The sequence below is a fragment of the Salmo salar genome, chromosome ssa01, assembly GCF_905237065.1.
Source record: "Salmo salar chromosome ssa01, Ssal_v3.1, whole genome shotgun sequence".
NCBI lineage: Eukaryota > Metazoa > Chordata > Actinopteri > Salmoniformes > Salmonidae > Salmo > Salmo salar.
Genome location: NC_059442.1, coordinates 155,582,445 through 155,595,984, shown reverse-complemented (window position 1 = coordinate 155,595,984; position 13,540 = coordinate 155,582,445). Strand labels below are relative to the sequence as shown.

Sequence of the window (13,540 nt, the reverse complement as noted above, 5' to 3'; positions counted from 1 at the left end):
CTAAAGGGAAACTGTGATACATACGCAAGCGTACCTGTAGACTTCCAGTCATTGCGCTAATGCTAGACAGCATTTGCTTTGCGAACTACCTTTAACATCCTTCATACTGCACGCAGAGACATGCAAATGGTATCACAAGTTTTTTTTCTTCTTTTGTATTATATTTTACTCTGTGATTGTATCACAATCAGACTGAGTCATCTACAGCATGATTATCTGTAAAAGCATCTGTGAAAGAATCTGAAACATATTTAATGTGAAACTTTTTGTGGACTTTATCAGCAACACTCCTACATGGCAATCTGAGAGACATATATATTGATTCAGCTGGGGCACTGTGTTTCTCTAGGTATAGTAGAGCCAGTGGGAAATCTGTGGTGGAATCAGACATAATCAGTCTAACCTTGTCAGAGGGAGAGAAGTATGGAGGGAGTGAGAGAGAGTCTCAGAATGAGGGAGTAAGAGAGAGCGAGTGAGAAAATTAGGGAGAGTAAGAGAGAGAGAGAGAGAGAGAGAGAGAGAGAGAGAGAGAGAGAGAATGGGAGAGTAAGAAAGAGAGAGAGAGAATGAGTGAGAGTAAGAGAGAGAGAGAGAGAGAGAGAGAGAATGCGGGAGAGTAAGAGAGAGAGAGAGAGAGAATGGGAGAGTAAGAAAGAGAGAGAGAGAGAATGAGTGAGAGTAAGAGAGAGAGAGAGAGAGAGAGAGAGAGAGAAATGCGGGAGAGTAAGAGAGAGAGAGAGAGAGAATGGGAGAGTAAGAGAGAGAGAGAGAATGAGTGAGAGTAAGAGAGAGAGAGAGAGAGAGAGGGGGAATGCGGGAGAGTAAGAGAGAGAGAGAGAGAGAGAGAGAGAGAGAGAGAGAGAGAGAGAATGAGTGAGTGAGAGTAAGAGAGAGAGAGAGAGAGAGAATGAGTGAGAGTAAGAGAGAGAGAGAGAGAGAGAATGAGTGAGAGTAAGAGAGAGAGAGAGAGAATGAGTGAGAGTAAGAGAGAGAGAGAGAGAGAGAGAATGAGTGAGAGTAAGAGAGAGAGAGGGGGAATGCGGGAGAGTAAGAGAGAGAGAGAGAGAGAGAGAGAGAAAGAATGCAGGAGAGTAATCTGCCTGGCATCTCATTGTCCTTTTTAACTTCATATGCATTATCTCCAGCACCAATCCAGTCAGGGGTGTCACCCCCAAAATCTGAGAGGCACAAAGTCTTTGAGGTTGGCTGAGGGACGGTAAGTTTGCAAATTTAGCATTTTTCAAAAACCTGAAACAGCTTTTTCCTGGAATCTAGAGCTATAATCATTATGCTTAAATCTATATCAAAAATAGGTTCCCGGAGCCTCTGGCGATGCTCCTCAGCCTGGAGCATCCAGCGACGCTCCTCAGCCCGGAGCCTCCAGCGACGGTCTGCAGCCCGGAGTCTTCAGCAACGGTCCGCAGCCCGGAGTTTTCAGCGACGGTCCGCAGCCCGGAGTCTTCACCGACGGTCCGCAGCCCGGAGTCTTCACCGACGGTCCGCAGCCCGGAGTCTTCAGCGAGGGTCCGCAGCCCGGAGTCTTCAGCGAGGGTCCGCAGCCCGGAGTCTTCAGCGACGGTCCGCAGCCCGGAGTTTTCAGCGACGGTCCGCAGCCCGGAGTCTTCAGCGACGGTCTGCAGCCCGGAGTCGTCAGCGGCGGTTGGCAGTTCAGAGCCTCCGGCGCTGATCCACGGTCTGGTTCCTCCGGCGACACAGAAGCGGGGGGATCAGCGGGCGGTGTGGGGGCTACGCCCCGAACCAGAGCCGCCACCATGAGTAGATGCCCACCCAGACCCTCCCCTATAAGTTCAGGTTTGCGGCCTGGAGTCCGCACCTTTGGGGGGGGGATACTGTCACGCCCTGACCTGAGAGAGTCATTTTTCTCTGTTTGGTTAGGTCAGGGTGTGACATGGGGTGGGCATTCTATGTGTTGTATGTCTATGTTGTTTTTGTATTTCTTTGTTGGGCCGAGTATGGTTCCTAATCAGAGGCAGCTGTCTATCGTTGTCTCTGATTAGGAATCATACTTAGGCAGCCTGTTCCCCACCTGTGTTTGTGGGTTATTGTTACTTCTGTGTGTGTACGGCTCAGTGCGTTACGTTTCTTGCTGCGTACCTGTTTATTGTTTTGGTTTCAGTTTCCTTCAATAAAGATGTGGAATTACCGGCACGCTGCGCCTTGGCTCCTTTATGACAGGGAATTTGAAGATAGCACTCGTGACATCGTGACTGATGCACTTGATTTTGAGATACACTGTAGCTATATGTGTTTATCATATTTATCATAAGGCTGTTGTTTTGTGTTTTACTATATATAATGACGATTTACGTCATCTATGGAACCATTATTTTTAAACTTATTTGCCGTCTATATAATGGAATAAGATGCTACTATATCTGTAAACACACATTTTTGCTTGTTAAAGTCTAATTTCTCCATCGGGTTGCTGATAAGCAGATGCCCAAATAAAGGAATCAGAATGAATTACACATTGTGGAAAGGAGATCCAAGCCATATAGTCACATATAGAAGCACCCGCCTGCTGCATTCATGATTTACTATGTCAATGGTGTTGTGAGTTCACATTAAAGTTGCATTAGCCTACCAGGAACAGGGTTTGAGAGCCCTGGCCTACGTGATGAGAGCTAAACACATGCCTGCGAACAGATGGGGAGGTGCAGGCTGCACGGCCTTAGCCTTGTATCAAGTGATTTACCTTTCAACGAGGCACAGTATGTGGAGAATTAAGAACAACAACAATAACAACAGTAACAGCAGCAAACATGCAGAGTACTTTGCTAGGTTTGATTAAGCCTTAGCAGGCACAGGTGGATGTGATTAGGCAATGTGCCATAGGAGGGCCGTGAGTGTGTAATCCTGCAGGATTAGTTGGAGGGCGGAGGGCTGTGAGACAGACAAAGATGGGAAGGGAGAGGGATAAAGGAGAGAGAGAGGGAGAGGGAGGCAGAGAGGGAGAGAGAGCAGCAGAGAGAGAGAGAGGCAGAGAGGGAGAGAGAGCAGCAGAGAGGGAGAGAGAGAGATAGTGGAGAGAGGCAGAGAGAGAGCGAGAGAGATAGAGAGGCAGAGAGAAAGAGAGAGAGAGGAGAGAGAGAATGAGTGAGAATGAGAGAAAGAAGCAGAGTGCAAATCTCAGGGTTTTCATTGACAGTGTATACCGTATTCCTTCCATGTTCATCCATTAGGATTAAAAACATCTGTGGATTAAAAAGGTTTGCAAATGCGGTGGATTCATTTATTTTTGACATTTGTTTCATCCCCTTGTTTCATCTGTAGCCTAGTCTGTTTATTTTGGAATTAGGTATTATTGAAATTGAAAATTCACAGAATCCATTAGCTTAGCTAAAATGGCTGGAATCGTAACAGGGTTTACTGAACTGAACAGCCACACTTAACATGCCATAGATCTTATACAAGTGCAGCTGCCAGTTTATTACCCTGTAACAGAACCATATAATACCGTTAGTAGGCTATAAGTAGACTAGGTGTGCAATTATGCAGTAGCACTTCACTTCACTTTCCAAAAATGGTAAGTGCTACTACAGTAGGTTCAGTAATTATAATGCTCTGTGCCATTCCTGTGAAATATGTTGCCAACAACAAGGGCATTGTGGTGAATTCCATGTCTAAATGTGGTGGAGTCCTTGTTGAATAGACAACAATAGAACTGTATTGAGTCCCAGGGGGGCATTAAGATGGAATTACTTTTATACTACTTCTGTATATGACTACTAGCCAACACTCAGACAAGGACGATGAAACTCTAGGAACTATTTGAGCTCTCTAAAACCCAATTGACTCCATACTCCTCTTGTAAAAATGTCAAGCACAGTCCAAATCTCACAGCAGACTTGTTATACTAGTCACTATTCTCTATGTTTCATCTCCAGACATAGCATACAGTAGGTTTCTGGATTTTGCTAGTGAACAGAACATTGATATACTGAAAAAGTGATGTGAAACTGATAAGTGAAAATTCATTTCATGGTGAATTACAAGTCCCTCAAAGCATACATTCATTCACAAACTCATTGACTCAACAACTTATTTTCCATGTAGATTTATAACATGTTTATTTTGAAGCCCCAATGTTCTCCTCCATCAGCAATACAATACAGCTCACACAGAGTACAAAGCATTTACGCAGAAGCCCAGTAACACAACATAACAACCCACATGAAAATGTTTTACAGTTTACTATAGAATACTACAGTACTTACTATAGAATTCTGTGGTCAACTGTAGAATACTATACTACACACTGTAGTATACCTTGAGCATGTGTAGTACTTACTATAGAATGTTGTAGTATACTGTAGAGTAAATGTATAGTAAATACTACAGTATACTACAGCCCACAAAAACACCACAGCAAATACTATAGTAATGTTCGCAAAATCACTAGTCTGCAAAACACTTTAATACTACAGTAACATCTGCAAAAACACTACAGCAATTACTATAGTAAACATTCAAGTATTTGATTTGCATATACACTGCCCATTAACCCATATCCCAATGTGTGCCACCCATACGAAACCTACATGCCAAGTATAGACCATATAATGTGTTCCCTACAGTTTATAAAAAAAGAGCAGAAGCTCTGAATCCTACCTACATGTTATGGAAAATCTGCTCTTTGAGTATTTTGTCCAGTATGTTTCCTCAAAGACAAAGCCCCCACTGCTATGTCAATGATATAACAAAAGCAGTATTGTAAATACTACTGTAATGCCTGCAAAAACACTACAGTAAATACTACAGTAAAGTCCGCAAAACCACTACAGTGAATACTAAACTGTTTTTTCATGTGGGAACATCGCACAGCCTTTGACATCTTCAAAATTAAATCATTTTTAACTGATTTATTATGTTTACTTAGCAGCTGTAAACAGTTCAAATGATTGTACAATCTCAGAGGCTGGGTGGACTCATCTTCAACCGATAAGCTGAGGTATGTATTTTTTATGTTACACATTTCTTGAACCAGACAATCACAACACCGCTATTGTAGCAACACTTCATGACAAATCACAGCCCTGTCAGTTTCATGACAATGACAGACAACCTATCATAACATTTGATGACATTTGATGACTTTGACAGATATGATACAGTACATCATATATTTATACAACAAACCCTTTTATACAACAAACCCTGTTCCTGTAGGTTTTTGCTCCAACCCTCATTTAGCACACCTTAATCTGATAATTAGCTGGTTGATAAGCCGAATCAGGCTATACTTCTGGGGTTGGAACGAGAACCTACAGGAGGGTAGCTCTCCAGGAACAAGTTTGGAGAGCCCTGGTCTAGATCTATAATTCCCTGTTTCTCAGCAGTGTCATTGTGTCGACTGACATAACTGTGATGCCTGTTAAGACACAGTGTTGTGTGGGAACTAGAAACCATGATGGAAGTGAAATAATAGGCTACCAGTTATTTTCCAACATCATAAAGGTTTTCCAACATCGTAAAGGTTTTCCAACATCATAAAGGTTTTCCACATCGTAAAGGTTTTCCACATCATAAAGGTTTTCCAACATCCTAAAGGTTTTCCACATCATAAAGATTTTCCAACATCCTAAAGGTTTTCCAACATCATAAAGGTTTTCCAACATCATAAAGGTTTTCCAACATTGTAAAGGTTTTCCAACATCCTAAAGGTTTTCCAACATCATAAAGGTTTTCCAACATCATAAAGGTTTTCCACATCATAAAGATTTTCCACATCATAAAGGTTTTCCAACATCCTAAAGGTTTTCCACATCATAAAGGTTTTCCAACATCATAAAGGTTTTCCAACATCGTAAAGGTTTTCCAACATCCTAAAGGTTTTCCAACATCTTAAAGGTTTTCCAACATCGTAAAGGTTTTCCAACATCTTAAAGGTTTTCCAACATCGTAAAGGTTTTCCACATCATAAAGGTTTTCCAACATCTTAAAGGTTTTCCAACATCGTAAAGGTTTTCCACATCATAAAGGTTTTCCAACATCATAAAGGTTTTCCAACATTGTAAAGGTTTTCCAACATCATAAAGGTTTTCCAACATCATAAAGGTTTTCCAACATCATAAAGGTTTTCCAACATCATAAAGGTTTTCCAACATCGTAAAGGTTTTCCAACATCCTAAAGGTTTTCCAACATCTTAAAGGTTTTCCAACATCGTAAAGGTTTTCCAACATCTTAAAGGTTTTCCAACATCTTAAAGGTTTTCCAACATCGTAAAGGTTTTCCACATCATAAAGGTTTTCCAACATCTTAAAGGTTTTCCAACATCGTAAAGGTTTTCCACATCATAAAGGTTTTGCAACATCATAAAGGTTTTCCAACATTGTAAAGGTTTTCCAACATCATAAAGGTTTTCCAACATCATAATGGTTTTCCAACATCATAAAGGTTTTCCAACATCATAAAGGTTTTCCACATCATAAAGGTTTTCCAACATCATAAAGGTTTTCCACATCATAAAGGTTTTCCACATCATAAAGGTTTTCCAACATCATAAAGGTTTTCCAACATCATAAAGGTTTTCCAACATCCTAAAGGTTTTCCAACATCGAAAAGGTTTTCCAACATCCTAAAGGTTTTCCAACATCCTAAAGGTTTTCCACATCGTAAAGGTTTTCCAACATCCTAAAGGTTTTCCAACATCCTAAAGGTTTTCCACATCGTAAAGGTTTTCCAAAAGAGTAAAACATGCATGAATACAGCTACAAAATTCCACCGCCACTGTATTTATATGACATATAGATTCCTTTGCCTCCAAATTAAGTAGGCTGTCAGTCATAACGTAATATTTTCTTTGTTAACAAGGATAAATTAGTCAGAACATCTATTCCTGTTCTGCAGAAGAGTTTACGATATTTTGGCACACACAAAAGCAGCATAAAATTCTGGTGCAAGACACTCATCGTTAAAAAGTAATATTCACAATCACTATTAAAATACAAACAAAACAACATAAAATGATATCCTTCACTGTATCTCATAAGTGCACTGCTTAATTGTTGAACGTTGGTTGGTTGATTCTATTCCCTTTTATTCCCAGTCCTCTTGTCTGTTTAAGTGTGCAGCAGCAGGAGGCGTCTCTCATCCCTGCATGGTCTCTTGTCATGTTCTAATCAGTCCCAAGGCATCTGAATAGGCACGTCACTGCGTTAGCCTCGGCTCTGAGTGCCCCTCCCTTTGACTGAGAGGTGTGGAGCACAACAAGTGTCCCTCTGCATCCATCCTCTCACTCCCATCTTTGACAGAGGTGCGGAGCACAAGTGTCCCCCTGCATCCATCCATCCACCCTCCCACTCCCCTCTTTGACTGAGCATAGCCCAGCAAGGGGCACAGGTACTCTATTGTCCACCGGTAAGGATGAATCCATGCATATCATGTGCCATTCAATAAGATTTTCCTCTTAAGTGTGAGATGTTATCCTTAAATGTCACCAGTCAGTCATGACCCTAAAGAGCCATGAGGAAATTGATGTCCACTGGCTACTGCACGGCTGAATGAAGGTTGACTGCACCATTTCTTTGTGACATTAAGTGTGTCTCATAGGTCATATATAACCTGCGGAAGGAAAAAAAAGGAGAAAATGTGCCCCCTTAAACATCAGTTTAAGAACAATATGTCCTAATTATGGTTTTCAATACAAAAGAGGTACTGGAATGAAAGATTGTATATCTGGTGCAAGTAAATGGAATGCAATGTTCGAGACAAGACAATCAAAGTGCAGTATGATACAAGATGATGCTCAAATCAAATATTTCTTACATCTATAGTTAATGTTGTCTTTTCCAATCAGATTTTCCCCATAGAGAGATTGGCATATAATTGAACATAATCAAGAATTGTGTATAAAAAGAATTCCCTGTTAATCATCTTCCCGCTTCTCCACAATCAGTCTCTGTATGGATTAATCCACCATCCACTAAACACAGACACAATAATGAAACATATTCATGACATTCAGAAAGAGATGTTTAGACAGATTGTACATACTTCTGCTAAGCAGAGATGTGCCTGCAGCGTAAAAAATATTGTGCTAGTTTAGTGACAGGTAGCCTAGCGGTTAGACCAAAAGGTCCCTAGTTTGAATCCACAATGTGACTAAGTAAAAATTCTGTCAATGTCCCCTTGAGCAAGGCTTTGCTCCTGTAAATTGCTCTGGATAAGAGTGTCTCTTAAATTATGTAAATGTATTTTGAAAAATGTTGCAACTATTTGCATCATCTTTTTGAGTATTTCCAACATGTATTCATATGTATAGTATACTTAACATTTGGTGTTTCACAAGTCCAGCATCTAAAAAATGCCTTAGATCCAACTTCATTTGATCAATTCCAAAACTGTTATCTGTTAGATCTAGTTAATATTTTTGATTAGTTACTTTCAGTGATGGTGTCTTATTGTTTTAACATTGATTTATGTTTTTGATTATCAGTCATTTTAACCCACTTTCGCAGGAATTGTTGAGCATAGTGCTCAATCCACTAGCAGTAGAATAAGTGGTGGTAGAGCTGCAAGCAGTGTGGAATGTTGCATTTGCCTCGGTCATTAAGGGTGGTGCACATGACATTGTTGATGTTGCGAATATGTTGTGTCATCGGCTTTGATATCCGTGTACCATGATCCAGTACACCTCAAAGCACAACAAACTGCTTAATACTAATATAGAAATATAGTTTTCTTTCTTCAAACATGCATATAATATTGTGTAAAAGTATCATGAAGTCTAAAAAATTGGAATTACCCACAATCCTTTAAAAACGGGGCCACATGGCAAGTTGTTGCAAGAATTTAGGGAATAGGGTGCCATTTGGGACTCAGCCTGTATCCTCTGTGCTCAGTGCAGGGTCTGGCTCCTCTGGCCGGTCCCAATGGGCAATGGCACGTACAGTATATGTGTTACAGTACATGTTTAAATTCAGTGTTTAAATCTGGGATATCTTCTCCAGGGACACATTATGTGGGTGCGAGGGTCTTCTCAGTGCAGTGTCTCCCTTAGGTTTCTATGGCAGGTACAGTATGTGTGTATTCTGGGATACCTTCTGCATTTCCTGAATGTCTATAGCACAGTATGGGTATTACAGTAAATGTAACAGTACATGTTTAAATGTCATGTTTAAATCTCAGATACCTACTCCAGGTTATCTGAGTGTCTCTCTATGGCATGTACAGTACAGTATGTGTGTTACAATATATGTGGTTAAAATCGCATCTTTAAATCTGTCCACTACATGTCCCAATGGCACATACAGTATCTATGAAATGTTTAAACCTGTCCTCTACATGTCCGAATACAGTATGTTTGAAATGTTCAAATCTGGGATACCTTCTCCAGATCCTCCATGATCAGATCCTGCTCCTTCACGTCGCTCTCTGACGATCGCCCGCCGGATGTCCGCCCGACAACTTCCTCCCGACCCAGCCCCTTCCTGTTCACCAAAGCCAATTCCGACCCCCCTGAGCCGGGCCCGGTGGGCAGGTGCAGGTTCGCTGGTAACACTGCATTGCCTTGGATACGATGCGAGTAGGTCTTCTGGCGCTCCATAACTGCAGAGCACAGCTGGAATTTAAATGCGGCCTGGAACCCCCGTCGGAAGTTCTCATTGAAGAAGCCGTAGATGATGGGGTTGACGGAGGAGTTGAAGAAGGCCAGCCAGTGGGCCAGCGGGTACACGTAGATGTTAATGATACGGTGCTGGCTTGCCGTCAGGCTGGCGTAGTCGCTCAGCATCATCAGCGTCCACAGCGGGAGCCATGACAGGATGAAGAGAAGCGCCACCACCAGCAGCATCTTGATCACCCTCTTCTTCTTCTTCGACTGACGGTGGTTGTCCAAGCTGGGTTTCGTCCCACCGCTGCTGCCACTACCACTGCACCCGCCGGAGGAGGGTACGGCCGTCTTAAAGAGGGTGAATCCAATGCGGGCGTACATGATGACAATGAGTGATAATGGGGCTAGATAGATGTTAGCGAATAGGACGGTGGTGTAGATCTTCCTCATCTCTTGATTGGGCCAGTTCTCACGGCACCAGTAGAAGGGGCGGGTGTTGTTGTAGCCGTCCCCCAGTAGGATAAGGACACGCTGCTCCTTGGTCACCTTGGAAATAGTCACAATAAAAAAAACAGAAAGGGATGAAAATGTGTCTGATGCTTACGCTTTACATTGATGTTAAACTTGACATGTTGATGTGTCCCTCTCAAATCCGTTGATTAATAAAACCTGACATGCACCAGCATTAGACAGTGTACCTGGAGCATGACCCCTGAGGGACACATTATGGAGATAGCCAGCACCCAGATGATGATGATGATCAGTGTGGAGGTGGAGATTGTCAGCTTCTGCTTGAAGGGGTACACGATGCAGCGGAACCTGTTCAGACGGGAGGTGAGGGGGGAGGAGAGTATAAGAGCATTCTGTAAAATGTCTGTATTGTGAAATTGTCTGTTGTGCTGTGAAATTGGGTTGAAATTGTCTAAACACACACAAACACGCACAATTAATTTAATAAAATGATTTAATCAGTTGAAAGAAACCTCACCTATCCACAGCTATTGCCACCAGAGTAAAGACTGAAGCTGACACTGATATGCCTTGAACCATCCCACTCAGCTTGCACACTAACCTCCCAAAAGGCCAGCCTGTCAAAAGAGACATATTCAGAATATACAAGAAAGGAGATATCTGGGACAAATAATGAGTCATGTGAAATGGATTCTGAGGTTGAATCTCTTTTCACATAAAATGTTATTTGTCAGATACGCTGAATACAACAAGTGTAGCCTTTAAGGTGAAATGCTTACTTACGAGCCCCTTTCCGAACAATGCAGTTAAAAATGTGAAAATTAACAAAGAAATAAAACAAAAAAATAGAAGTAACACAAAATAACACAATAAAATAACAATAACGAGGCAATATACAGATTATATACAAGGAGTAATGGTACCAAGTCAGTGTACTGAGGTACGTGGTAGTTGGGGTGATTGATTGAGGTAATATTTACATGTAGGTTGGGTTAGGTGATTGATTAATTGAAGTACTATGTACATGTAGGTAGGGGGCGAAAAGCAGAACATCCGGGTAACCGTTTAATTAACAGTTCAGCAGTCTTATGGCTTTGGGGTAGAAGCTGTTCACAAGCCTTTTGGTCCCAGACTTGGCGCTCCGGTAACGCTCTGCGGTAGCAGAAAGAACAGACTGTGACTTGGGTGGCTGTAGTCTTTGACGATTTTTCCTCTGACACCGCCTGGTATAGAGGTACTGGATGGCAGGGAGCTGGGCCGTACGCATTACCCTCTGTAGCGCCTTGCGGTCGGATGCCGAGCAGTTGCCATACCAAGAGGTGATGTAGCCAGTCAAGATGCTCTTGATGGTGCAGCTTTAGAACTTTTTGAGGATCTGAGGGCCCATGCCAAAATATTTTCCACCTCCTGAAGGGGAAAAAGGTGTTGTCATGAATGGGGTGTGCTCGGCCCTCCGTTTCCTGTAGTCCACGATCAGCTCCTTTGTCTTGCTGACGTTGAGGGAGAGTTTGATGTCCTGGCACCACATTGACAGGTCTCTGACCTCCCTGTAGGCTGTCTCATTGTAGTCGGTGATCAGGCCTATCACCGTTGTGTCGTCAGCAAACTTAATGATGGTATTGGAGTTGTGTGCAGCCTCGCAGTTGTGGGTGAGTACAGGAAGGGGCTATGCACGCACCTCTGAGGGGCACCCATGTTGAGGGTCAGCGTAGAGGACCGTATTGTTGCCTAACCTCACCACCTGGGGGGCGGCCCACCAGAGGGTCCAGTATCCAATTGCAGAGGGAGGTGTTTAATCCCAGGGTCCTTAGCTTAGTGATGAGCTTAGAGGGCACTGAGCTGTAGTCAATGAACAGCATTCTCACGTAGGCATTATTTTTGTCCAGGTGGGAAAGGGAAGTGTGGAGTGCAATAGAGATTGTTTCATTTGTGAATATGTTGGGGCTCTATGTGAATTGGACTGGGTCCAGCCTTTCAAAGCATTTTATGGCTACAGATGTGAGTGCTACGGGGCAATAGTAATTTAGACAGGTTACCTTGGTGTTCTTGAGCATGAGTACTTTGGTAGACTGCTTGAAACATGTGGGTATTACAGACTGGGTCAGGGAAAGTTTGAAAATGTCAGTGAAGTAACTTGCTAGCTGGTCAGCACATGCTCTGAGTACGCATCCTGCTAATTCGTCTGGCCCTGCGGCCTTGTGAATGTTAACCTTGCTCACATGGGCTATGGAGAGTGTGATCACAGTCGTCAGGAACAGCTGGTGCTCTCATGCATGATTCAGTGTTGATTGCCAGAAGCGAGCATAGAAGGCATTTAGCTCCTCTGGTAGGCTTGCGTCACTGGGCAGCTCGCGGCTGGGTTTCCCTTTGTAGTCCATGATAGTTTGCAAGCCCTGCCACATCCGACAAGTGTCAGAGTAGGATTAGATTTTAGTCCTGTATTGATGTTTTGCCTGTTTAATGGTTCATCGGAGGGCATAGTGGATATCTTATAAGTGTCCAGATTTGTGTCCTGCTCCTTGAAAGTGGAAGCTCTACCATTAGCTCAGTGTGGATGTTGCCTACAATCCATGGCTTCTGGTTAGGATATGTACGTACGGTCACTGTGGGGACTATGTCGTCGATACACTTATTAATTAAGCTGGTGACTGATATGGTAAACTCCTCAATGCCATTGGATGAATGCCGTAGCATATTCCAATCTGTGCTAACAAAACAGTCCTGTAGTTTAGCGTCCGCTTCATCGGACCACTTCCATTTTGAACGCATCCCTGGTACTTCCTGTTTGAGTTTTTGCTTGTAAGCAGGAATTAAGAGGATGGAGTATTGGTCATATTTGCCAAATGGAGCGCAAGGGAGAGCTTTGTATGCGTCTCTGTGTGTAGAGAAGAGGTGACCTAGAGTTTTTTCACCTCTAATTGCACAAGAGACTTGCTGGTAGAAAGGAGGTAAAACGGATTTCAGTTTCCCTGCATTAAAATCCCTGGCCACTTGGAGTGTCATATTTGGGTGAGCATTTTCTTGTTTGCTTATGGCCTTTGTTGTGTCTTTCATTCAATTGAAGACATCATTTATCAAATCATTTCTCTAATTATTATTACGTGATTAAACTAATCATGTAAATGTAATTAACTAGGATGTTGGGGCACCAAGGAAAATCTTCAGATTACAAAGTTATAATTTTCCTAATATAACTCTTCAGATATTTTAATATCTGATCAATTAGTCTTCTAATTTATTAATTATTCTTTACCTCACGTTAGTCTCATTCCAAACATTGTAAATTGTTGGTTATCTGCATGAACCCAGCCTTTACTATGAATCATCCATACACCAATTGTCTTAATCATTTATTTACTAACTAACTAAATAATCACAGAAATGCACAAACAAACAAACAGTAGATATGGTTACAAGGAAATGATAGGGGAGGTTCCCTAGTGGGCTAAGCCGATATGACGGCGTGGTGGACAAAGGGAAGTGGGTGTGGACTG

The 13,540-nt window shown here is 42.4% G+C and overlaps 1 protein-coding gene across 1 annotated transcript in view; it reads right to left on the bottom strand.

The window, feature by feature from the left end:
* Window positions 1–4,073: 4,073 nt before the first annotated feature.
* Window positions 4,074–13,540, bottom strand: part of LOC106569496 (neuropeptide FF receptor 2) — a 31,685-nt gene continuing 22,218 nt past the window's right edge. Inside the window, exons 3-6 of the mRNA XM_014140897.2 lie at window positions 10,564–10,663; window positions 10,274–10,394; window positions 9,351–10,121; window positions 4,074–7,585 (exon numbers count right to left, since the gene is read on the bottom strand). Coding sequence (XP_013996372.1) covers window positions 7,568–7,585; window positions 9,351–10,121; window positions 10,274–10,394; window positions 10,564–10,663 — 1,010 coding nt within the window. The 3' untranslated portion in view covers window positions 4,074–7,567. The remainder of the gene's footprint in view (window positions 7,586–9,350; window positions 10,122–10,273; window positions 10,395–10,563; window positions 10,664–13,540) is intronic.